General features: G+C 39.3%; 3 protein-coding genes across 7 annotated transcripts; 1 reads left to right on the top strand and 2 right to left on the bottom strand.

Moving 5' to 3' along the window:
- Positions 1–2,230: 2,230 nt before the first annotated feature.
- On the bottom strand, positions 2,231–7,048 carry LOC108272068 (gastrula zinc finger protein XlCGF7.1). Of its 4 annotated transcripts, none has more exons than XM_017480208.3 (3): positions 6,913–7,048; positions 5,428–5,515; positions 2,231–3,309 (listed from the first exon to the last, which is right to left on the bottom strand). In XM_017480208.3, the coding sequence occupies exon 3, from the start codon at positions 3,293–3,295 to the stop codon at positions 2,519–2,521; it is 777 nt and encodes a 258-aa protein (XP_017335697.1). In that variant the 5' UTR covers positions 3,296–3,309; positions 5,428–5,515; positions 6,913–7,048; the 3' UTR covers positions 2,231–2,518. The 4 variants fall into 4 exon arrangements, with proteins under 4 accessions (XP_017335697.1, XP_017335696.1, XP_017335698.1 ...); XM_017480207.3 differs by having other exon boundaries at positions 6,760–7,018; XM_017480209.3 differs by lacking the exon at positions 6,913–7,048 and adding an exon at positions 5,971–6,452.
- Positions 7,049–7,055: 7 nt separating this feature from the next.
- On the top strand, positions 7,056–12,826 carry tarbp2 (TAR (HIV) RNA binding protein 2). 2 transcript variants are annotated; one of them, XM_017480205.3, is made up of 8 exons: positions 7,056–7,311; positions 7,932–8,258; positions 8,563–8,628; positions 9,766–9,835; positions 10,179–10,296; positions 10,486–10,613; positions 10,711–10,903; positions 11,946–12,826. In XM_017480205.3, the coding sequence occupies exons 1-8, from the start codon at positions 7,259–7,261 to the stop codon at positions 12,101–12,103; spliced, it is 1,113 nt and encodes a 370-aa protein (XP_017335694.1). In that variant the 5' UTR covers positions 7,056–7,258; the 3' UTR covers positions 12,104–12,826. The 2 variants fall into 2 exon arrangements, with proteins under 2 accessions (XP_017335694.1, XP_017335695.1); XM_017480206.3 differs by lacking the exon at positions 8,563–8,628 and having other exon boundaries at positions 7,058–7,311.
- A 100-nt stretch (positions 12,827–12,926) lies between these two features.
- Positions 12,927–25,485, bottom strand: tespa1 (thymocyte expressed, positive selection associated 1). The gene is made up of 12 exons (XM_017480204.3): positions 25,234–25,485; positions 23,360–23,530; positions 20,246–20,288; positions 19,515–19,555; positions 19,287–19,343; positions 18,674–18,713; positions 18,507–18,563; positions 18,312–18,407; positions 17,992–18,200; positions 15,571–16,745; positions 13,716–13,803; positions 12,927–13,411 (listed from the first exon to the last, which is right to left on the bottom strand). Exons 2-12 carry the CDS (start codon positions 23,517–23,519, stop codon positions 13,311–13,313), a joined length of 2,067 nt encoding a protein of 688 aa, XP_017335693.1. The 5' UTR covers positions 23,520–23,530; positions 25,234–25,485; the 3' UTR covers positions 12,927–13,310.
- Between the last annotated feature and the right edge of the window lie 1,427 nt (positions 25,486–26,912).

The raw sequence follows: 26,912 nt of genomic DNA, 5'->3' as shown, positions 1-26,912 counted from the left end.
TTGTTTTGTTTTGGGTTTTTTTTGGATATGTAATACCTTTTTTAACAGATTGTACCTGGGACCTTTTTTTGAAAGAGAAACCCTCTGTTGTAGGGTTCTATATAGAACTTATGAAGGTTCTTCATGGGTACAAACCAAAGAACAGTGCTGCACTTGGGGGTATATAATGAGTTCCTCTCATGCAACACAGGGGTTTTCTCTGCACAGAAAATTTTAAATAGGACCAATTTATCAATTCACTGGACACATGTTTGTATGAATCTTATCTCACCATTGATATAGCACAAATATTTTTTTTCTAATTATCTGCTCCCATACCCCTGAGATTTCTTGGTTGACTCAATATAAGTGTAAATGTTTATAAATCAGTAAATCCAATTTATACAACAAACGCCAAACCATATCTTCAAATAATGAAATAGCTCTACATAAAGATGGTATTGTTATTTCCACCCTATATTCTAATAAAGCCCTGTGTTGTAGGCCCTGTGTAAAATGCTGTTACATTGCAGTATTTGTTCCCATTGGGTTACATGTATTACCCAAAACCTGCATTTGTATCTTTCAAACACTTTTTAAAATGGCATAATGTAAAAGTCTGAATACTAATATTATAATTAGGGGTCAAAGACCCCTATTGTTTTCATTAGTTTTCTTTTTCTTTTTCTTCTTATTCCACTCTTGAGTCTATGGTAGCCCATAGAACTGTTTGCGGGAAAGTTATGAAATTTGGAACACAGACAGTGGACAGTCTGATCTGTTAATACTGCAGATTTGGAGTCTCTATTTTCAATCAAATTTTTACTCATTGTTATGGACAACTCTAAGTGACCATTTAACACAGCCAGATTGTGCTTTTTGGGGGGTATGTGCGCATTAAGGTGACACAATTCAAACTGATAGCAGGGTAGTTCTAATAAAATTGCAAAAATCTCATTTGTGTCATACATTGCTATTTTTATGTAAAGTTTTACTGTTTGATTACACACTGTATTAACTCACTTTTATACAAAAAGGGATTACAGACATGAGGGGCTACACGCTAGTAGACATCTTGACCAGACAAAGGTGTTCAAAGGTCAAACTAAAAATGACTGAATGGTGAGTTACTTTATATTTCTTAACCATTAATTTTTTTTTATAGGTAAACTAAACATAAGACCATTCGAAGTGGTTGTGTTTTGTTTCATACTGGCGCTTTTTACCACTTTTGATCCAAGACATGGCAAGGCTCTGTGAATTTGTCATGGGGACTTATCTGTCCATGTTGTTGGATTTTATTCCTAATTTAGTCTTGGCCAATTCCCCCCCACACCTCAGGTCTCCCCCATCATATTACAGCTACCAACCAGGAAGGCTGAAGACATATAAATATCAGACTTTAAAAAGTGTATAAACAATAACACATGAAGTGCATAGTATGAACTGTAATCATACAGAAAAGAAGAGGAAGAGAAAAGGGGCGTGGCTTTCTCGCTGCTGACCCTGAGTACTCTCAGCAGGTGGATTGTTTTGTGTTTGTTTTAAAACTATTTTGAATTGTTCCTTTTTCAACTTTGTTTGTATGATTGGTGTGAGTAATTGGGTAAGTCCGTCATGGATTTTACATATCTCTGGATCGTATATTTTTAAAAAATAAAATTCTTTATTCTAATATTTTGAGATACTGGATTTTTGATTTCCATGAGCTGTAAGCCATAATCATAAAAATTATAACAAAAAAGGCTTGAAATATTTCACTTTATGTGTAATGAATCTAAAATATATGAATGTTCCACTTTTTAAATTAAATTAAAGAAATAAAATGTACTTTTCCACGATATTAAAATTTTTTGGGATGCACCTATATAATGTAAAGACATGTGGCTATCAGAATCAGAATAGAAAAAGTGGATCCTAATGACATCCATTATTTGCCCCATAATAGAAGAAACTGAGTAACTGTTTTGTAGAATAATTAAGTTTTTTCTTAAACACCATCACAGATTTGAGATGTAATCCTATGGGAAGTGATTGCAAGGTGAGTGAAACACAGAGTCACAAATTTTCTCTCTCTCTCTTTGTTTACTCTTCCATGGGTGTTTATTTTTATTCTAGTCCTGACTCCGCCCCCTGTCCCGTCATTGATGTGCTTTATTTGTGTTATATTGCTATTTGTGTTATTGACTTGTTTGTGCTGTACACCAAAGACATTTGGGTTTGAGATCAAAAGATGGAGATGAGATGAGAGTTTAGGATTTCAGCTTTTATTTCCTGATATTTACATCTAGACGTGTTAAACAACATAAAACATAGAACCTTTTGTATCAGACCACCCAATTTTTAGGCGAGCAATTTTCTTTCTGTAACTGCATCAAACCTATGATTCACTGACACCAAACTGTTGGTTTCTTCTTTTGTGAAGCTTTTCCAGGTTTTTAACCACAGCTTCTTTCAGTTGTTGTTTGTTTCAGGGGGTTTCTCCCTAAAGTCTCCTCTTCAGGAGGTGAAATGCTGCTCAATTGGGTTTAGGTCTGGTTTAGCACTGATATGTCTTTTCTCCAGTGTGAATGCGCTGGTGTCGTCGGAAATTACTCGAGTCAGCAAAACTCTTTCCACAGTGTGAGCACTGATACGGCTTTTCTCCAGTGTGAAGGTGCTGGTGTTGTCGGAGATTACTCTCTCGATTAAAATTCTTTCCACAGTGTGAGCAGTAATACGGCTTTTCTCCTGTGTGAATACGTTGGTGTCGTTGGAGAGTACTCTCTCGATTAAAAATCTTCCCACAGTGTGAGCAGTAATACGGCTTCTCTCCTGTGTGAATACGTTGGTGTCGTTGGAAATTTCTCAAGTTAGTAAAACTCTTTCCGCATTGGGAGCAGTGATACAGCTTCTCTCCTGTATGGATGCGTTGGTGTGTTTTGAGAGCAGACCTGTGAGTAAATTTCGCCCCACACTGAACACAGACAAATGGTTTCTCTCCTGTATGAATTTGCTGGTGTTGCTGGAGAGTATATTTCCGTGTGAAACTTATTCCACACTGTGAGCACTGATATGGTTTTTCTCCAGTATGAATGCGCTGGTGTTGCTGGAGATGAGCTTTCTGCCTGAAAGTCGTTCCACACTGTGAGCAATGATAAGGCTTTTCTTCTGTGTGAATGTGCTGGTGTCGTTGGAAATGACTCAAATTAGCAAAACTCTTTTCACACTGTGAGCACTGATACAGTTTTTCTCCAGTGTGGATGCGCTGTTGTCTTTGGAAACTGCTCAGGTGAGTAAATCTCTTCCTCCTACTGGAGGCTCTTGTCGGCAACATGTTTTTCTGTGTCTCTAGGGAGGAAAAGATGGAAGTCAAGCAACATTAGTTGTTTCAATCATCAACAATGCCACAAAATGAACAAATATATTACACATGGTTATACAAGCTCACAGTACATTAAACAAATAAATACACATCCATTTGCATTACTCTGCATCGAAAATATATATGAACAGGCTATTGCATTTTTAATAACTTTTAAGACCTATATTTTGTTGCGTTTACTGAAAAATAGAAGCCGTTCGATCGATTAGACTCAAGGAGCTCTACCGGTTATACTCACGGTATGGAAGGATTGCGTTTGTTTCAAAGACTCGTGTCTATGGAAGAGAATTTATCAATCACTACCGTAGGGGAATGCCCTGCAACACTCTCAAACTCTAGTGTGAATGGGCATTTACACCGTGGAAACAAATCTCACCTAGACCGGTGAACACGTGGCGTCTCTCAACTACGGTACGTGATCTCTGTTTGAAGCATCTGACACAGGAAAGCGCATCCACTTTACTCGACAAAATTCAATGAATGAATTATCAAATTCATTTCAATTTCTTCATTATGTAACTTTTAAAATAACATTTGTACAAATTCACTAGAGTCCTAGGGTTAGTGACTGAAACGTGGCACGTTAAGACGACACGTTCACCAGCAGTCGCTTCCAAGCTGCTGCTCTGCACTCATAAAATCATGATTTTATAACCACGACGTCGTCTGACAAAATCACTACACACACGAGTTAAACACAATGGCTGTGCTGTGATCTCTCACACTGAATGCAGTTTCAGAGGCACCTCAGAGCCTACACCACTCTATCCGAACCTGTCAGAACTGAGCCACCAACCCCCACTGAACTATGCGCCAGCCGACATTTCTTGACATTTCATGACATTTCATGACATTTCTGCAAAGGGAAAAAAAACTCAGCTGACAGAGTATCTGCAATCCAGAAGATTCCCAAGCCCCTGATGAAGAAACAGGTTCTATCTTTCCTAGGTATGTACTCGTATCCCAGAACTTTAATTCTAAACTATAGCATTCTAGAAGCACCGCTCAGAGAGATGGCATATGCGACAGGTTGGACAGCTCATTCTCCGGTAAGTTGGATCGAGTCACTGGAGAGTTTCCCCCGTGTGTATGTGCAGTAGCAGCAGCTGAGAAAGCTGTGGTGGCATCCAGAGACCTGGTAAGTCTGTGGATAGGTCACAAGACGGTCTGTCAGGAAGTCTCCCCTCAAACCTTTCAGCACAAGCAGCTGAACTGTATGCCCTCATAGAGGCATGAAGACATGCTGAGGGACAGTCAGTAAATATCTACACAGACAGTAGATATGCCTTTGGGGTAGTACATGATTTTGGAACAACTTGGAAATACAGGAACTTCCTTACTTCCTGTCTCTCACGCTCGTTGAAATCACTAATGACCAAACGCTGATGTTGACAAAGACTCAGTACGATCCCTATGATGGCCAACCTGACTTGTATCCTAAACCTGACTGTGTATCAGATTCTCCCAGCAACACTGACGATGGCGACCCATTGACATCCATTTCACACCTATTGTAAATATTCCTTTGACCATGACGATTCTCATTTCACCCTTAATGATCTTGCTTGACTACAGGACACTTTATATCTGCAAAAACAGCCTTAGCACCTTCGTTATGTCTGTTTCATGATGAATTCAGTTGAACCATGAAAGGAATCTGAAGTTCTGATGTATTCACAGCATAGTAATTTCTCTGTTAATCTTAGTTATTATATTTTGTAATGATAAAATGGGTGAAATGTGAGGGAAATTACTCTTTTTTACTTTGTAATAATTTTGTCTCTATTCATGTTCATCTGAGGATAACGCCTAAGAAGGCCATGTCGTGTCACTGAGATCAGTACAGAATGTTTATCTGTTTACAGAGACACAGACATGTTCTTCTCTTCAAGGTTCATCTGCACATCTTCAAGACCCTAAAACAAAGCCTGTTTGAACTGCCTCAAACGCTTCTTATCGGTACACAGAAGTGTGTCACGCTCTGCGTTTCATACATATAGTAGTGGTTCAGCACAAGCGCTTTAGAGCGCTCTCGTTATTCTATCCTGTATTAACCAATCTGTTATAAACCTCTTTTTTTTTACCTTCAGAGGACGAGTCTGCAAGTGTTGTCTAATTTCCACGACAGCATCATGACTTGAGGGTGCCTGCTCAGTTTTGGAACAGTGCCACCTAGTGGTCAAGAGATATAAAACAAGCAAATTTTTGCTTATAACTTCTGAACAGTTTGTCATAAAATCATCAAATTGGTTTCAGTAGATTCAGTAGGCTGTACAGAGTCCAACGATTTGGAAAATTCCTATGGTGGCCATTTTGAATTTATATATTTATATATTTATTTATATATTTATAAAATGCTGTATTTTACGAACGAAATGGCATATCGTTCGGAAAATCAGTATGTGTCTTTGGCACCATACTCTGAAGGGACTCAAATTTGCAAGGCAGCGATACCTTGTGGTCAAAAATTATAATGCCATTTATAAAAATGCTAATAGCTATATATTCCCTTTGCCCACTCTCATGACACTGATCTTGATAGATTCTGTGGGGCATGCCAAGAACAATGATGCCAATTATACAATGATTGATCAAACTTGCCATTTTGAAATGTTTTGGAAACCTACTTTTTCAAACTCCTCCTAGACAGTTTGTCCGTTTTCCACGAAAATTGGCTTCCATCATCTAGAAGCACTCCCGACAAAATTCACAGAATTTTGATAACCCATATCGTTTTTTAATTGGAGCTTCGACAAAGAATACCAAAATTAAACTTGAGGCTGTATCTCCACAACACTTTGAGGGATTGTGACAAATCTTGGTATGTGTCATCAGCATTAGGCTCTAATGTTACCTCCAGCATTTCGGAGCACTGCCCCTTACTCTTCAGGATATAGAAAGATGGCTATTTGGTTAATAACTCTCCAACGCTTTCCTGCATGATAACCATCATGTCCAGATGCTACCTGAGCGGTTTCAGAACAGCGCCACATACTGGACAAATTCTAAGGAGTAGCTTTTTTTTTTTTTTTTTTTAAGAAATGTTGGTTTTTTATACATATAAAATTTAAAGTGTACTTTTTCTAACTCCTCCTACACTGTTCGTCAGACTCGAACAAATAATAATAATAATAATAATAATAATAATAATAATAATAATAATCACAAAGCTTGTTTTTCTGCTCATGGTGGCGATAATTGGCTTGACCCCGGTATTGCTGCTTGCAGATATATTTCTGCTCAAATTTGTTTCATTCAAAACATGACCATTCGCGTCTCCTTCCAAGGTGCATGCGCACTTCACTTTTGCACGCTTCACTATAAAACAAAAACAAAATAAACAATGCTTCTTCTATATATTTTAATGCTGCGAGCATTTCTGCTCATAAAGTAAATCATTAAAGTATACTACTTACAGTTTCCCGCTGGAGACGTTCTCCCGTCAATTAACTATATAAGAGTATGCTACCTAGCTTTATGCTGGAAGTATTTTTGACAAAAGAGCACAAAATGCTTGCGCTATAATTTGTAAATTAGGACAAATCGTTAAAACACGGGAATATTATTACCCGGTACATCCGGAGGAGCTCAAATGGAGCTGGAATCCCAAATGACTTCCTACTTCCTACATACGAGCACTACATAGGGCATGAAGTAATGGCTTGTGTACCCTATAAGTGTACTACAGATCCAGTAGGAAAGCGGTTTGTATTCGTCCTCCAGCTCTTCAGCGGCGCTAGCTTCACACTGCGTGTTGTTGATCATGTAAGACTGTTCGAGCCGGGCTTGCTCTCGCCTCGCATCACCGGTTTACCGGCAGCAAAACTACAAGCTCATGATATCAAGGGGGTTTCCATTTCTCCGGGGGGGATTCTGTGATATTAAACCAGTGGGCCTTGTGTCTGTTATTGGGGAATGAGCGAGGAGAAAAGCCCGGACAGCTGCAGGAGAAACTCTGGGTGCACCAGGTGAGCCTCTCTTCGGAAAGTTAGCCTGCTAGCTCTACATAGGTTTGCTAACCTTGCTAAGCTAGTTAGCAACCTTCCGTTCATATTTTAATTACTGTAGTACAGATAGATAGAGAGAGAGAGAGAAACACACACACAGTCATGTGTTTAATTGTTAAATGTATTTGTTGTTGTTTTTTTTTGCTTTGTTTTTTTTACTCTTCTACTTGAAATGAGCCGTGTTCGCATGTGTCCTTTTTTATAAAGGCTAGTTTTCAGTAATACACTAGTGTCAGGCGAGCTAGATACTCAGGAACCGTTTCAGTTGCTTTTCTTTCTATATTTAAATTCTGTCGCGTTAGACTAAAATGGCAACAACAATACACCCTGAGACATCTTGTGATTTTTATGTTGTTACTTAATCATTTAACAACCTTGTTGTAACTAACTGATAGTAGACCTTCTCCTCTTCTTCTTCTTCTTCTTCTTCTTCTTCTCTTATTATTATTGTTATTATTTTAAAGAGAATGGTAGTAAGCGTTAAAATACAGACACGCAGGTGACAGTGTGAATTGTTTGCAGATAGTGGTAGTACCTTTACACGCTACAGTATAGTGATATCCTCTCTGTCTCTCTGTCAGTGTTCTCAGTATAGAGCAAATGCTGGCTGTGAATCCTGGGAAGACGCCCATCAGTCTGCTGCAGGAGTATGGAACGCGGATAGGCAAGACACCGGTGTATGACCTGCTGAAGGCCGAAGGTCAGGCCCACCAGCCCAACTTCACCTTCCGCGTGTCTGTGGGAGAGATCAGCTGCACAGGCCAAGGCCCCAGCAAGAAGGCTGCCAAACACAAGGCTGCTGAAGCTGCTCTCAAGATGCTGAAAGGAGGGATGCTAGAAGCGTTAAAGGGCAGCGTGATGGAGGGAGAGCGCTTTGATGACATAGAGATCCCCTTGGAGGGAGACTGGTAAGAATGCTCTAAATGTGTAAGGAGTTTTATTAGTGTCTGTAGCACTTTCTCTGGCTACTGTAGTTAGTTGTCACTCTGTTCTGTAACTGTATTGCTCTTGTTTCTGGTCATTTGGTGGAAACAGTTATGTGGAACTTTATATCATTGTCTTGCATTCATTTGTAAATTGCTTTGAATGAGAAAATGAACAAATGAATAAATATGAATTCAACCAAATACTCCTCGGGGTGGACAAATCACTAGCTCGGGTAACCGACGCAAGCCCACTTCGTGTCCAGGTTACGAGTGTTTTTATTTGTAGTTGCCTGGAGGACAAGCAGGTTCAACAACCCGAGAAAGAAAATAAACTACGTCCTTTTCAGTTTTGGTGAGTAGGAAGTAGAAATACCGTGCACTGCTTGTTAAAGGGGTAGTTCACCCAAAAATGGAAATTCTGTCATCAATTACTCACCCTCATGTCCTTTCAAACCCATAAGACTGTCATTCATCTTTGAAACAAAAACGAGGACATTTTTAATGAAACCTGGGAGATTTCTGTCCCTTCATTTACAGTCCAAGTAACCAAAACTTTCAAGCTCCAAAAAGTTCATAAAGGCATCATAAAAGTGATCCATGTGATTTAATCCCAGTGTTATGAAGTGATACGGATGCTTTGTGTTCGCAGAAAAACTAAAATGAAATCTTTATTCACAAAATGTCTTCACTTTCGCGTAGATCTCTGAAGCACGTTCACGAGAGAACCACGACGCATGCGTGTTGTGCTTATGCAAGAGCAGACAAAAAAAAAATGCAAGTCCTCCTCTATGTCGAAATCTACAGGCATCGCTGTTACAAAGATTATTCTATGTGACTCAGTTTGTGTGCAGAGTCCCTCTTCCTCTGCTGTAAACAGGGCAGCTCTTCCGGGTCCTGTTGTACCGAATGTCTTATGGGTTTGGAAAGACATGAGTGATGACAGAATTTTCATTTTTGGGTGAACTATCGCTTTAACGTTGTCGAAACCCAGTTAAATAAAGTGCAGTGCAAAGCTATTCTATAACTCTTCTGCTGGTGCAGTGCACTGTGGTCACCTCATGGAATTTTGCTTGTGATTTGAGGAAAGAACACAACAGTTCATAGTAGAAACTCTTGCGAACAACTTGCACACTTTTTTGTCGAAGTCGTAAGCAAGATGTGTTGCATCAGAATCTTTACCAAGAGAGTATATGGACTATGACTACATAGTCATCCCCTTGCCTACACGTCATATACTTTTGTTTGTTTCTCATAGCCTTAACTCGGTAGCTAAGCTGCCATTACATTGTTAGTTGCTATGTTGCTAGTTGTTTTTAACCGATTCGATTAGGTTTCCAGGCAACTATAACATGGGTCTGGGCAAACGCACTGGAGTGTCCACTTTCTCGACAGGCTACTGAATTTGTAACTTAAAACGTAACAAACTGCAGTCAAAAAGTACTATAGGGTTTGAGTGTATTTTCTGTGTTGACTGTAATGTTTCCTACAGTTCACAGTCAGAGATAAAGTTATCCAGTTCCAGCCAGCAAGCTGAATGCAATCCAGTTGGTGCTCTACAGGTGAGACAGATTTTTTTTTTCCAGAGTGGTAGGGGTTCTCCCTTCAGTCTCCTCTTCACTAGGTGAAATGTATGCTCAATTGGGTTACGGTCTGGTGATTGACTTGGACAGTCTAAAACCTTCTATTTTTTCCACTTTGGGATTGATTTTCCTTCTTTTTTCAACTTCAGAATGGCTTCTACCTTAGACAACTCTCTGATCTTCATGTTGGCTTATCATTTTTAACAACAAATGCTGTCTTCACAGGTGAAACTGCAGGCCAAAACCAAGAGTAGATGTTCAGACCTATTCATTGTTTGTTTAAATGAACACGTCACAAAATTCACAAATTTTCTTTTTGTAGGAGCTGGTGGTGCAGAAAGGTTGGCGTTTACCAGAATACACAGTCACGCAAGAGTCTGGGCCTGCACATCGCAAAGAGTTCACCATGACATGCAAAGTAGAGAAATTTGTTGAGATTGGTAAGAATGTCCTTAAGTTCATTTTAAAATGAGATTTCCTGTAAGTGACTCCCAGATAATACTTCAGTGAAAAGTATTGTTATAAGTATGTGAATAAATACATGTTCTAGTGCCATAAGTACAATCCTCTAATATCTCATATGTACAGTTGGTTTTGAACAAATCATGATGTCTACTTGATTTTCATAGGTAGCGGTACATCAAAGAAGCTTGCCAAGAGGAATGCAGCAGCAAAGATGCTCTCCCGGATCCACGATGTTCCTGTAGACATGCGCAGCAGCCATGAAGCTGAAGCAGAGGACGACACCTTCAACATGGTGAGGGATGTTCGTACTTCAGAATAACCTGGCGCACTACACTGTAACACACCTCAAATAATTAAGCTTACTTTTTCTGTATTGCTCTCTCTTTAAGCACATAGGTGGCAGGCTAGAAGTAGGGAAGTGTAAGGGGTTTGGATGTACATGGGATTCTTTGCGCAACTCTGCAGGAGAGAAGATCCTGCAGCTGCGTAGTCACCCTCTGGGCCTTCCCAACTCCAACTTCTGCTCTCTGCTCAACGACCTCTCTGAAGAGCAGCGCTTTGACGTCAGTTATTTGGACATGGGTAAGCAGCATATATTTAACTATTATCAGTGTGACCATTTTAATAGTAAATAATGGTGGTTTTAGATTTTGTTTACAACTTGGCAGTTGCAGAAGGGATTCTGTACATAATTCTTTGTTTTCATTTGTTTTCAAGCACATTTCAGATGCATGATTCTAATGAAGTGATTTTTAGTCCATAGTCCTTTCTTCATCTGTGTGCATTATTGGATGGCAAGTGAAATGGATTTTCAGCTATGTACATATTTATTGAGATTTTGCACAATGTAATGTTAGATGCTGTTTGCTTTACTAACAAATGGTTTAGGGGAAAAAGAGAACACAGCATAAAAACAAGTGTTGACGGTAAGATTGATTTTTATTAGGCAGCTTAATTAGCACTCACAGATGACAAGTCAGCTACAGTCACCTCATCTGTAAACATTACTATAATTCTGTTTTATGTAATTTTATGTTGCGTTCCATATAGCGCAAACAGAAATCTGCACATGTGGATACAAGTGTATGGAACAGTGCCTTCAAATGTGAAGCATGAAGTGTAAAATCTCAAGTAAAATGCAAGGTCCAATGATACTTTTGCCTTGAAAAATGTTACCATAGCCATCGTGAACCTGAACGAAAGGCTTCAATCAGCTTTTTGAAATTTTTGACAATATTAAACATGGAGTGTTCAGAGTGCAGTGGATCCTCTGTAAAATAAAAAGCATAATCCTTAAATGTGAATACTAATATACTGTACCTAATCACTGGTTGTCAAAATGGACTTATCTATTATGGGGTTGTTATAGTTATTATCTTATTTGACTGGGTTTAATCAAAATCTCGATAAATCAAAAACAAGTACTGTAGGTTTCTAATAATGTCATCTTAAACCTAATGTGTTCTATAAATGGAAAGTTCAGAAATAAAAAGCTGTATGGCTCCAGTAAATTGTCAACTTATCGTTATACACATGTATAATATGCCGTTTCTGTTATCCTGTTCACAGGGAATGTATTTCTCATTATGACATTAATCTGCTGAACTGTCTGTGTTTTGTCCAGAGGAACGCAGTCTCAGTGGCCTGTACCAGTGTCTTGTGGAATTGTCCACTCAGCCTATCACTGTGTGTCATGGCTTTGCCCCCAGTCAGGATGCAGCACGGGCCAGTGCAGCGCACAATGCGCTCCAGTACCTCAAGATCATGGCCGGTGGAAAGTGAGTCTGTGCTCTTCACCAGAAACCTGGGTTCAGAGTCGACAATACTGTAGCCCACAGTACTGTAAACGAGCTTATTGGATGTTACAGGCACATCATGTGCCTAATACCCCAAAGACACTTGACCTTATTCCCATGAGCTCTAATGAAAGATGAACTGATTAAGTCTTTTGTATCCAAAAATGTTTGAGGACCGGTTTTAACCGAGGGCCTTGTTTTTCTACTACCTCCATGTGATGAATTTGATTTTGTTGTTAAATTATCCTGAAATTGCTTCCCTTTGACATTTTAAACTAACATTTCCCTAAATTATTTTAAAAATAGAAATGTTTTTAACTTGACTTTTTAAATAGCTTACATAGGTTTCCTTGCCATAATTTGTAACAAAAAGTATTTGAATGCACTTCTGCTAATTTTCAGATTCCACATACATGTCTACCTCCATATTTATTCGGTTGTTGGGCCCACATGTTGCAAAAATGCCCTTTCCTTTTTATTCTCAGTTAAGGCATTGTGTAAGATCATGTGTGCAGTGCAAGTTTATTCAGATATTAGCATTTTTGGGCAAGATTAAATACAATATTTAGTACATTGTGGGACAAAGTTTTTAGTCCACGTGGAGCTAGATTGTTGTGCAGTTCTGAGCAGAAATTTACAGAAATTAATTTGAGCAGTTTTAAAGTTGAGAGGTCCCTCACTAAACTAATAATAAAGATGTTTTAATTCAGTGTGGATTCATATGTTTCATGCTCATGTTGTAGTACAACCAGACCAAAAAAAAAAAACGTGACACTTGTATTTGCTATTCCACTCAACTGATATAAGCATTGATGTGCAAATAAATACTTTATTATCACAAAACATAAATATTCAAAACTTTGTTCTTACAGAACAAAACATGAACAAATAGTTAATGTAATGTCAATACTGCTTAACTGCAATATTTTCAAATGGCCAAATGTTGAGCAATGTTTATCGCACAATGAAGTGATTTTATTACAGACAAGTGATCAAAATTAGCCTACACGCACAAGTAGAAATAAAAAATTTTATCTATCCTTTCCGTTGCAGTTGTAATGCTTTTTCAACTTCTCAAAAGCAAGCCAAATATATTTTTATGACTTTGTGTGAGAAAGTTACTCTGTATTTTCTAAAAGAAGCAAAGCCATAAAATAGAGAATTAAAGATGCATGAAGTGTGGGTTTTGGTCTTTAGCTAATCTCGATATTAGTGGAGCTGAGTAAATTCTGCATGTCCTCTTCAACATAGCCACTGCTGTCTGACTGGAAACTGTCTCCTCTCAAGCTTGAACCTGACAGTCAACAGATACATGAAAATTAGTTTATTAATCTTTTCCAACAAGTGTTTTCTTTTGCTCTGCATTTTTTTTGCTATAAAATTGCTATGCAATTTTTCTGAGAATACGACTTCCTATAAGATGCCCTTTTTGTTACTGGTTATGCGTGTCAGTGTTAACAGCAACAACTTACTGCGTGTGTGTGTGAGAATTTTAACAGCAATAATGCCTTGGCCTCTTCAAGTGTGGTTAATTTCTGCTTAACACTTTTTTCTTTAAGTCAGTGCTATAAAAAGAAAGAATAACTGGTATGACTCACATTTCTGATGTGTAGATGCTGTAACCGACAGTCTGTATGCACTGCTTTGTTCCAGTGATGTGTTTTCCTCCTCTCCCACACTCTGCACCTATGCAGAAGCAAAATATTAATGGTTATTCAGCACTCAGCATACACTCAATAAATTCTGCATATTTAATATTAACATACCATTGACTTGCACTGTAGCATGTGAGAAACTGATTGATTTCTGTGACCATGTTAATATTCTCTGCTTGGAACTGTGCAATATATTGAGCAGAGAAGGAGTAGTGTGAGGGTAAAAGGAAGATGGGTGTATTATTAAAGAGATGTGTAAAAGTACAGGCAAAATACAAAAAAACTGTGTGTGAAATACTCTACGGTTATGTTTAGGTTCAGAGAGAATAGAATTCATCGCACATTTTTTGAACTATTGTTCACCACTGTCAGCGCTCTACGATGTACAACTGTTGGTTAAATGTCGTGAATTGTTTATTGCCCTCTGTAAACTTAATTTATACCACAACACTGTTGGATTCTCTAATCTGATTAGTCAGAAGTTGATGATCAATTAAGCATTATCGCCTAAGCAAGAGTGCGGTTATACGGAATATCGTCATGGCTGTGATTGTGTATTACCCAGCGTATAACAGCATGAATGCGAGTGGGATATTGCTTCTATACAAAAATTCTATTAACAAGAAATTATCATCAAGTAACTGACATGTCTGACGCAACTTGACCATACATTGTTTATTTTTGCTCTGTTTTGTTTATTTTTGCTCTGTTACAGATCCCGAAGAAAACACACTCGCATGCAAACTTTGATATTTTAGTGATGTTGCTGACACTACTGTAGAACCATTTCAAATTAGGAAGTGGAATTTTATGTCGCGAACACGGACAAGCAGAGCGATAGAAACAGTTAACAGTCCCAGTGCAGTTACAGTAAATATAAACGCTCTTGGAATGGCACTCAACCAATCAAATTAGTGGACCGGAAATAACTGTTGTATTACTTTTTGCTGTTTTGACACTAGTGCCAGCTACAATGCAACTCCCATGATTATATGAATGTGCTCATTGTAATATGTTATCATTTCTATTATAACAACTAATTCACAAGGATTTGTGTAGCAGACATTCCACATAAATGGATTTTTAAAAAATGTGTATTTGTTGGTAAATGACATGTTTATGTAACAGTTATGGAAAGAGTCTCCAGTGCTTTGTAACAGTCAGCAGTAAAGCTGTTCTTATCAGTTTTCCAACACAGGAAAGGGATTTGTAATTTCTCAGCAACATGACATGCTGCATTTTTGTACTATTAACTTAAAAAAAGAGAGGCAGGTGAAGGCATGTGGTTTATAGCTTTTATAACCTAAGTTACACAAAAATAGTATGGAAGTCCTTTGTGGACAATTTTCAAAAGCAATTGCAAGCTGTATTTGTTTCCTATCATTGGACGCATAAATTGACAATGAAAATGTAAATTGTGTATTACCTTTTGCATTTTTGTTTACATGAATGTACAGTGTCTGCCAAATTTCAAATGGAAAAGCAAAGTTCATTTGCAATTGCATTTCCCATGTCTTACGAGTTATGACACGATCATGTCATAATAACAGTAGCAGTTTGTTATTTTTGTTATACCATATAAAAATATAAAACCCTTCAGGACATGCTGCTGTTGGGCAATAATGTGGTGGTAACGGCATCACACCATACCATAGTTAATAATATTCCTGTAACTGCATGCCCCGTGTATTCCATACGATGCATGTCTGTTTCAGTGTGGCTTCAACTCTAGCTGTTTCTTAAATGATCAACAAACCAAAGTTTCATGTCTTCTATAAAAATATGGGTAGCTACATACCTCCTCCAACTCAAAGGAGTTGGCCTGCTTGAGTTGGCTGTTAATCTGGCTAGTTGAGGGGTTGCTGGGGCTCAAGTACCTCTGTTGGTCTGGCTGGCATGAATGCACCTGTGCAGTGCTACCAGGGTACATGAAATAAGTACAGTCATCAAACGAGTGTCTGTGGAGAACAGGGTTATCATCCCATCCAGTAACCATGATCTTACACTGTGACCCTTGTGTGATGCTTGGGCAGAGAGACACAGGATCACCTTGTGAAATCTTTGGTGTCACTGGTATTTCCACACTAAACTCATCCTGGTTCTGTGTTGGTGATGATTTTGTATCCGTGATTGGCTTGTGTTCTAGTTCAAGTGTCCTAGGATATGAGTCTGGCCTGTGCAAATGACCAGGGGTTGATAAGCCCATTGTTGATGCATTATCCATCTCTGAACAGCCATAAGGTGCTTTATGCACATGCTCCACTACATGAGGGGAAATTGTATCATAAGTAATAATGGGAGCTGGTGCATTGGTATCAGCAGGATCTTTTGAGGAGTCAGGAAGCAAAGAGGAATTGCAGGAACCTTCATCCAAGTCTGTATCCTGTACAATCTGATTATACCTTGATTCCAGAGATGCATGTTCCAACTTAAAGAGGGAGCCCTTTGCTCTAGGACCTTCTCTCTGCCCTGACTGTGACCACCGCTGGATTCTCTGCTTGTGTGCACTAGTAATGTTCTCATGCTCACTCACTTTTTCATCAGCTTTCAATTCAGCATGGTGTGGAACCTTTTCGTCTTTCACCTTTTGAGTTATGTTGCCGTCCTCTGCTTGTCCCCACATTCCTCTACTCTGGTCATGGCTCCCTTCGCACCTCATATTCCCCACTATGATTTCAGCCACGTCCGGCAGGCTGTTCCTCTTGCGAGGAGAACAGTTTGGAGAGGCAGAGTCCGATCCACGTGTATATAAGCACATCTTGGACACAGTGTCTTTGAGACGCTCCACGGGAGAGCGTGGTTCAGTACGGACGTTGCCAAAGAAGCGCTGACCAATGCTCCGCTCCACAGTGGGTGAAGAAAAGCTGAATTCGGGAGGTGCCAGCTTCTGAAGCGGTGTCCGAGATACGTGGGAGTAGAGAGAATAGAAAGCATTGGCCATGGCTGTTAACACCTCCACCTGACGGAAACGACCTGCACAAAGGAGAACCCAAAAATGCTTTATTGAAGAAAGCCAGAAAATATCTGGGCCTTTGTTTCTAATATATTGTTAGAATTGTACATTGATGCTTTGAATTTTCCTGTGTACAAGTATCTTCTATCCATCTAACATGTAATCTGTTCACTAGTATTGCAAGTTGACTTACTTATTGGAATGTTAAATGGTTTAACATGCATCATCAGTTAAGACACTCATTTCATGGAACCTATTCAGGTTCTATGTTCAGTGATCTTGATTGTTTTTCAAGATCTTTTACTGTTTCATTAACCCTAAACAAAGTGATGTGTAAATGTTGTGTTAGAGAATAGAACAGGCCCTTTTCACATAAATTGAAAGTAGCTAGACATGGGGAAATGAGTTCTTGTAAGCTTTACAGCCATTTGTTTACCACAGAAAAAGTGCCATTATCATCACCTCTGGTCTGCTTTGTTTAAATGGAGAACCATTTCTACTCACTGCAGCTGCAGTTTATTTCCCATGCCAAAGTCTACTTTGCTATTAAAGCTATTTTATTCCACTACAGTTCACAGTTCTACTATAATGCTTTTCATAAATGGTGTTTGATTCCAGTTCTCTGTATTGTTGGAGTTTCCCTTTGAAGGCCACTTCCAGTAGCGAAAACCCAGAAGTGTAAAAAGGGCCCATTACCAAAAACAACAGATTAAGAACCTTAGTGTCTTGCTAACATCATGTTCACAATGTTTGAGAAGATTTCAAACAATCTGATATTGACTACTTCTGAATACTTGTGTTTTTGTAGTAGTTGTTGTTGTGACACAAAAATGTTTCTCAATTATAAATACTGTAGTTAACTTACAGTTAATTTACTAATACCAGAAATAGAAATGAGTCATTGGTTCTGTTTCATTTGCACTGTACTTTGCGCTAAGCTGTAGTGTGTAGAGATGAATCATTACCTCACTTATTAGCTTGCGTTCATGATCAGTTGCCTAGCAACTCTCACAACGTGAAAAGTGACTGTATTGTGTTCCCCATTCTGTTTCCACAAGAAATGTGCATACTTTTTAAGTTCTATTTGAATGTACCACTACTTTAACAATTGAATAGCCATGTGGTTTTTTTTTATATATATAAAGTGTTTTCTGAATTGCAATACTTTTCTTGATATGAAGATGAGTTTTTCTAATGTCCATACACCCTCTAAATATTATGGAAAACGCCACAGTTGATTACATTTATTAAAGTAGTGTTACTTACTAGCGAGTGAGAGGCTGGGGTCCTCTTCACGAATCCGGCGGAGCTGTGATTCAAGGAACAGGCGGAAGTTGATGCCTCTGAGCTGTGAAGGGAAGGTGAAGAACCGAGCTGGAATACGGGCTGTTACTTGTGGCTCCTCACAGCCAAATCCTAAGTGGTACAGAGTCTCCTCTGCATCCTCAGCACACATCTGCAGGACCTCAGACACACTGGTGTAAGTGAGATGGAGAATGTGACAGATGGTTAATGAGGGAAAAATAGGTTCATGGCAACTACGCTCATAGTACAGAACCCACTTGGTGGATCACGAGACTCCTTACCTGGAAGCAGTCTTATTGGTGGTGGATGAGAAGATACTAGATGTGATACTGTGGCCCATGTTTCTCAATGGCAGATTAAGCCTCTGCTGAGGAGTGCTGCTGACACACATGTCCATAAAGTAAGAAATAAATAATTACTGGGACAAACGCCATGGATAATAACATCTGGGGAAGAGAGTTAAACAGGTTTTAAACCTTGTGTGCAAATCTTTGCGACGTGATTTAGGAGGAGGCATGAGCAATGGACAGTGCCTGCAGAAAAATAGAGTAAAGGTTGTGAATATCTCAGTAAATTACTCTTTCGGACCTTAAGGGAAGGATTTCAACATGACTGAGTGTATCCCAGGAAACACATTCCTTACCCAAACGCTTCATCGTGCAGTCCATCATCTAGTCGTGTGGCTGTAACGGAATGACATATTATAAAGTCATTCATTTCTGCTCAGATTAAATTTCTCACATTTCAGCACTAATCTTAATGTTCCGTTTATTAATTTATTTATGCATATCTTAACATGTGTGTGCACACTGAGTGTTATCTGCTTGAAAAATTAATATAGGGGTGTTCATAAAGTCCTTTGTGAGGGATGATACTTCTTCAGACATACACCCTGCTTTGTTTTGTGTAACCACAGTGGCCTACTGAAAAGTCAAATATATCACTTACAGCAGTAGTGCTTCTCTTGTGAAAATGCCAACTTAAACAATTGTTTAAAATGCACTGTATGATGTAATACTAAGAGAAGTGAACTAAGAAAAGTGAATCAGCTACAACACCTGGCTGGCAAGTGAATGCTTGGCTAGAGGAAAAAAACTTATGCAAATGTTATCCTATGGAATTCATGTGCAGAACCCAGACTGACAAAAAGCATGTTTATATGGCACCCATAACGCCTGTCTCAAATATTATCACTATAACTGTCTCATGCTAATAAAAAATAATTTAACAAGTACTACATAATTGATTTTCTGCACCTTCAGCCCCAAGGCTCAGGTCATCCTCAAAACTGTTAGCAGTCTTCAGCAAGGATTCTGGAAAAGACATATAATTTAATAGGTACTCACAAACCCCGTGCTCTTAAATTTCCAAAAACAGATTTATATAGAGCACTTTGTGCATCGTTTATGCCACTGGATCTCAGGACAACCCAGTCTGATTGCTAGAACTGACATGTAACTCTAAAGTGCTTCCTCCTAACTTACCCAGAGTGAGTTGACTTGAATTGTCTTGATTGGCTTCATTTCTAAATTTACACATATAAAAATGTATGAGTGCTGGCATGAGCAAAAGTGAAAACAACTGCTACTTTAATCACATTTGAATCAGCATGGTACGTGGGCGAATTGCAGGCATGCAGGAAGATTCTCAGATTAAAATGTACACCCGCAATTACCCTGTTGGTCTGCAGATGAATCACAACTTTTATGGAAGTGGTAACCTTTATAAAAAAGACTTAGGTTGACATTTTATTCTTTATGTTTCACTCTAGTCGGTGTCAAAAATGCATCAGTATCTCAGCAGTTCATCAGTGATTAAAAATGCATCTGCACACAACAGTGGAAAATGCAATTAAAAAGTGCCACTGAGCAGCCATTCAGCAGACCAAATCCTACCACTACAATCACGTTCACATTTTCTATTTCCTGCTTCTCTTCTAATGTCCACCTGAATAAGATGGCAGTTGTTTCATGATATGTTTCTAAATATAAAGCAGTTTGCTTTATATTCTAATTTATTTAATTGGTTCTTGATTACTCTCGTTTCAACTTCTCCTTTATTTTAGACCTATACATTTTTACCAGACACTGAGTTTCCATTCATTTTATTTTTATTGCCTTGAAGCACAACATTCAACAACAAACAGCTACCTGTATGGCCACTGACATAGACTGCTCTCCCTCAGACAGACACGTACATACACACAAACACTTACCCACAGCTTTGGAGCCAGGTTTCAATCTTTCCTGTAGAGCATCCTGTGGAAATACATACAAACAAGTGTCAGCATATATGTGTGTGTGTGTGGGTGTGTGTGTGTGTTTAGAAACATTATAGACATTCAAATAATTCTTTCAGAAGCCTTCACTCAATAGCAGTCATTTGATTGTTGTATTTGCATAAAAAAAGAAAAACATACCACCACACCTTCAGTTCACTGTAACAGTTGTAAATGGTTGCAAATATTGCTCTTATGGGGAAATAATTTGTCTTTTTAAAAAAAAAAACATGGCAGCTATTATGCCATGTCCATCCCAAGTATTTAGCAATTTAACAAAAACAGGATGTAATTTTTGAAATGTACAACAGTGACATAGCAGTTAGTACACACAAAGCACACACAAACATTTGTGAAGATTTTTTCCACATCTTATTCATTAGGTCCTGTACAGAAACCATCAGACAGGCTATCTTCACACAGTATAGAGTACTAATATTGGAGCTATTATTATCCTGGTACATCCTGTCATGATTTCCCCTTGAAGCAGCGTGCTCTAAGCGCGAATGCACGAGCACCTGCTTTTCCATTGTTGACAGTAGTGACATCTGGACACGTGTGTTTTGTTTATGTTTTGTCATGTCTCCTCCCTGTTCTGTCATTGGCTGGGATTTCACGTGTGTCTTCTCTCCTCAGCTGCTAGCAGTTTAGATGCTGATCATGTCCCAACACACAGCGCGGAAGATTATCGTAGAGTTAGATTAGTTCATATAGTAGTCATAGTCACGTTCCATGTTTAGAGTTAGTTCACGCTGGGTTATCCGCTCTCAGTTCCTCATCATAGTTCATGTTTCTCATTTTGTTTATCGACCCTGTTTTCCGTGACCACGACCTTGATTCATGTTTAACCCTGTGTATGCCTGTTTGCCGATCGACTGACCTTCGCCTGTTTTGGATTATGTTTACAGATCACGTTTTGGATTTGTCTGCCTGTCTCTCTTTTAAAATAAACAACTGTTCATACTGCACTTGCATCCGTCCTATCTCCGCTCCGTCACGATACGTGACACATCCTTGTTATCCTAAAAGATATAAATATGTTGTCTTACAATAGAGACTACAGAGTATTCATCCAAACACAGCACTAAATCCAGCAGGTTTAAATTTCTCAGTTGCATCTACTGAAACTCAGTGGGAGCTGAATACAATGTCTTGGAACTATCTTCCTGATGATTCCTGTGATTTAGGATATTGAACAATGAGATGTTAACCCACGATAAAATCAAATCACATATCTTTTCACCTTTATATTTGTATAATTTTTTATAAAACTTCTCACCCATTCCTAAGTGGCAAATACAGTGCCCTCAATTAATAATGGCACCCTTGGTAAATATGAGCAAAGAAGGCTGTGAAAATTTGTATTTATTCTTTAACCTTTTTAACTTTTATTCAAAATATTCACAAAGATACTCTCATCTCATGGATATCAAACAATTGCAAACACAAATATATTTGTGCAACAATTATTGGCACCCTTTTAGTAAATTCTTTGTGCTACCTCCCTTTGCCAAAATAGCAGCTCTGAGTTTTCTCCTATAATGCCTGATGAGGTTGGAAAATACAGGGTAAGGGATCTGAGACCATTCCTCCATACAGAATCTCTCCAGATCCTTCAAATTTCCACACTGGTGGTCTCTCCTCTTCAGTTCACCCCACAGTTTTTTTCTATGCTGTTCAAGTCAGGGGACTGGGATGGCCATGGCAGGACCATGATTTTGATGTATGTTTTGGATCATTGTCCTGCTGGAAGATGGTCCACGGCCCATTTTAAACTTTCTGGCAGAGTCACTCAGGTTTTCATTTAATATCTGTTGATATTTGAGTCCATGATGCCATGTATCCTAACAAAATGTTCAGGTCCTCTGGAAGAAAAACAGCCCTAAAACATTAAAGAGCCACCACCATATTAAACCATGGGCATGATCTACTTTTCCATATGGCTACCTCTCTGTGTGCACCAAAACCACCTCTGGTGTTTAGTGCCAAAAAGCTCTATTTTGGTTTCATCTGACCATAGAACCCAATCCCATTTGAAGTTCCAGTAGTGTCTGGCAAACCTTGAGTTTGTTTTTGGATGAGAGTAGAGGCTTTTTTCTTGAAACCATTCCAAACAACTTGTGGTGATGTAGGTGACTTCGGATTGTAGTTTTGGAGACTTTCTGATCCCAAGACGCAACTAACTTCTGCAATTCTCCAGATGTGATCTTTGTGAATTTTTTGGACACTCAAACCATCCTCGTCACAGTGCGTTGAGACAATATAGACACGCATCCAAATCCAGATTCATAACATTTCCAGTTGACCAGAACTTCTTCTGATGGTGGAAATGGGCATTTTCAATGCTTGTGCTATTTTCTTATAGCCACTTACCATTTAGTGAAGCTCAACAAACTTTTACTGCACATATATTTACCAAAGAATTGACAAAATATTTAACAAAGATTTTTTTTAATAAACCTGTGTTTTGTTTGCAATTGTTTGATATCCATGAGAGCAGGGTATTTCTGTGAATTTTTTAAACAAAAGATCACAGGTTAAACAAAGACAATTTTTTCACAGCCTTTGCTCATATTTGCCGAGGGTGCCAATATTAATGGATGGCACTCTAAATAACATTCATAACCTCATTCATTTTTGGAAAATAAAAGTCAGATATCACTTTCTAAGGTCTTGCAATGGTAGATAACAGCACTAAAGTCACTTGAAAAAGCCTTAGCTGTTCCTCAGATGTTCCCTCTTATAAACACAGCTTTGAGACGACATATTTGAGTAAGTTCAGCAAAGGTCTGTACATTCTAATGAAAAGCATACCGGGGAAATGGAGTTGATCATTTATAATCCTGATGTTATTTACCTTCAGGTGACATTTGAAAAATAATCCTAACATTATAAGGGTGTATCCTGATGATTCTGATAACAAAAAGTGATGAATAGGTGGCAACACAATAAACATAAAACCTTCAATGCTTTACACAACTTTCTAACCAGTGCCACTTTTGCATCATTAATGTGTAAACATGTCATTGTTTGTACTACTTTGCAGCCTACCATCGGGAAAGATTTCATCCTGCAGAGAGTGCTGTGCAGCTGCAGTGGTAAGTGGGTTGCTAGATGAAGATGCATGCAGCTCTGTATCTTCCACTGTGAGCCAGTGACGGCTGCACTGAGCCCATGCCTGCCGTCGATTCACAGGACACGGACTGTCCATTGCTAATGGGCCTAGATGAATAGATATAAAAAATTACATATATGACTATGTAATAAAAACAGGGCATATGAAAGACAAAGATAGAGAGATGAGAAAGATATAGAAGAGATGTAAGAATGCGGACCTGGACTTCTTATTTACTTCTTATTTTAAGTAGGGATGTGATGTATGCAGCTATATGATTTTATACTGAGAAAAGAAATTCTAATAATCTCCTTTCATTCAGTAATTCAGCTTCAGTACTGCTTTATCCTGGTCAGAGTTAAGGTGGATACAGAGCCTATCCCACGACCACTGGATGTGAGGGACAGGGACACGCCCTGAACCGGATGCCATTCTACTGCATGGCACCTTCCACATACATTCACACACTCAAGGGGTGGTCATACTACACTTTTCATTCCATTGACTTCCATTCATATGCATGCGAATGCTGGAGACCAGAAACAAGCTCATGCAAAGAAGATTCACATTCCGGTGCGTTCCAAAGTTGAACGTTGACCTGTGAATTAGAATCACGTAAAGACGTGTGACCAATATGTCACAGCATGACTTTATCAGAAAATCCAAGATGTAGGAAACCCTGATTATAGAGGTGTCGTACCATACCATTTTATGGCACGCAGTTTTAAAGGAACATAAGATCAACATCAAAAGAGAACCTGCCCAGATTCCACTGTCGCTGCATACAGGAACAGATGGTATATTTTAACATAGATAAATATTTTTTTTAAACCCAACACCTTGGCATGTCATGTCATATCCTGTGACCGCCCATATTCACAGTGGTCTCCAAAGTAATTTTGGAGGCTGATATCAAGTGCGACCGGCACTTCATTTGCACCTGCGTGCAATTTAGAGTAGCCAATCCTGCTACTAGCATGTTTTTGGGTGGTGGGAGGAAACCAGAGAACCCAGAGGAAACCCACACAAGCATGCGGAGAAAATGTCTAATTCCACACCGACAGCAACACCAGCTGAACTCTATCCAACAAGGGGACCCTGGAAGTGTGAGGCAGCAATATAATCAATCCAATCAATCCGGTTTCCTCCCCTGGTCCAAAGACATGCATGGCAGGTTGATTGGCATGTCCAAAGTGTCCGTAGGGTGTGAATGTATATGTGAGTGTGCCCTGTGATGGATCGGCACCCTGTCCAGGGTGTACCCCGCCTTGTGCCCCATGCTCCCTGGGATAGGCTCCAGGTTTCCCCATGACCCTGAAAAGGATTAAGCGCTATAGAAGATGGATGGGATCAATATCTTTTCTTATTACTGACCTTCAAAACAGGTTTGTTTAAAAAATATTCTAGCCTAATGAACACTGCACTGCCTCTGAGGTGGTATATAGCATCCTCGTTCAAAATCTAAAATTATACACAAACACCGTCGCATAGCAAAACCATGAATTTAGGATGTATGGTTGGATTTTCACCCGTTTTAAGAAGTGAAAAGGGACAGTGTTAATGTCAAAGCACGCCATCACTTACACGAGACAACCACAGCGATGCAAAGCAACAGACAACAAAATGATAACTTCCTCCTTAACAACTCAACTGGAAATGTGGCGCTCAGAAGAGCTCAGCAAAACTCAGCTTGTCATTGTATAGCCCACATTTCATGAGAAAGTCCGAGTATTTTTACACATTCGCGTGTTTTGAGAATGCGAGTTTATATTTCCGTTGTCTAGACTTTCCGCTGCAAAGGTACTCTTACCTTTCACAACACCGCTCCGAATTCCAGCATCTTCACAATTCACCGCCGTGGTAACGTTATGTCTTACACGCACATTCACCGCGGCGTCCTCGGTGTCTACATATCGTTAAACACAGGAAGCCAGAAACAGCCTTTTATTTAAAAGCATCGTTGCTCCGCCGACGCGAACTTTCGCGCTGTTTCTGCTGACAGATTCTTCAGCTTCGTGACGCGCGACACACGGCGGAAGCAGGGAGAGGAAGAAGTGCTGCTGTGTCTGTGTCGCTTAAAAAAAAAAAAAAAAAAAAGAAAGAAAGAAAGAAAAAAAAAAGGAAATCCATCAGTCGTATAGTCGACGATTTGAGTAAGGTTGTAATACCACCAAACTGAAAACTCACCTTAAACTACACGTATGCCTGAATAATTACAGGAATTATCCTGTACTATATTCTACCCACATGTTACCTGTAAACCCAGTCTGTCGAATTGTTCCAGCCAGAAGATTAAACCATGGCCTTTTTTTTTTTTTTCTTATCTTTTCTTTTCACTTCTGCCTTTTACAAGTGGTTATGACCTGCCTAGGTTTGAGACGTAAATGTCACATCCATCAGATAAGTTTAAAAGCAACAGATGTTAGAGGTTGTGAGCTTAGGCCTATATGTCTCATTTACCAGATATTCACGATAAGGATCACACACGTATGACCTCAGTGTGGGGGGAGAAACACTCACTTAGCACTTTATGTACACAATCATGCAGTTATCTAACTAGCCGGTCGTGTGGCAGCGGTGCAATGCATAAAATCATGCAGATATGGGCCTGCAGCTTCGGGTAATGTTCAATTCAAATAATGTGAGCTCAGTGATTTTGCCCGTGGCATGATTGTTGTTTCCAGGCACCCTGGTTTGAGTATTTCTGCGGATGGAAACACCTTGTTGACGAGAGAGGTCAACAGAGATTGGCCAGACTGGTTCAAGCTGACAGAAAGGCTATAGTAACTCAGATAACCACTCTGTACAACTGTGGTGAGCAGAACCACAAAAACCGGGCGGTTGTGGCTCAGGTGGTAGAGCGGGTTGTCCACTAATCGTAAGGTTGGCGGTTCGACTCCCGGCGCACATGACTCCACATGCTAAAGTGTCCTTGGGAAAGACACTGACCCCCAAATTGCTCCCGATGCCAAGTTAGCGCCTTGCATGGCAGCTCTGCTACCATTGGTGTGTGACACAGTGTAAAGCGCTTTGGATAAAAGCGCTATATAAGTGTGCCATTTACCATTTAAAACCATCTATGCACAGCATGTTGAACCTTGAGGTGGATGGGCTACAACAGCTGAAGACCATGTCAGATTCCACTTCTGTCAGCCAAGAACAGAAAACTGAGGCTGCATTGGGCACAGAGTCACCAACACTAGACAGTTGAAGACCAGAAAATTTAGCCTAGTCTGATGAATCTCAATTTCTGTTGAGGCACACAGTTGGTAGGGTCAGAATTTGATGCCAGTAGTATGAATCCATGGACCCGACCTGCCTTGTGTCAACAGTCCAGGCTGGTGGAGGTGGTGTAATGGTGTGGGGAATATTGTCTTGGTACACTCTGGGCTCATTAATACCAATCAATCATCACTTGAGTGCGTATTTTTGTGACTATGTGCATAACTTCATGGCCACGATTTACCCATCTTCTAATGGCTACTTCCA

Source organism: Ictalurus punctatus, chromosome 11, assembly GCF_001660625.3.
Source record: "Ictalurus punctatus breed USDA103 chromosome 11, Coco_2.0, whole genome shotgun sequence".
NCBI lineage: Eukaryota > Metazoa > Chordata > Actinopteri > Siluriformes > Ictaluridae > Ictalurus > Ictalurus punctatus.
The sequence above is the reverse complement of the archived record's forward strand: the minus strand, read 5'-3'. Positions and strand labels throughout refer to the sequence as shown.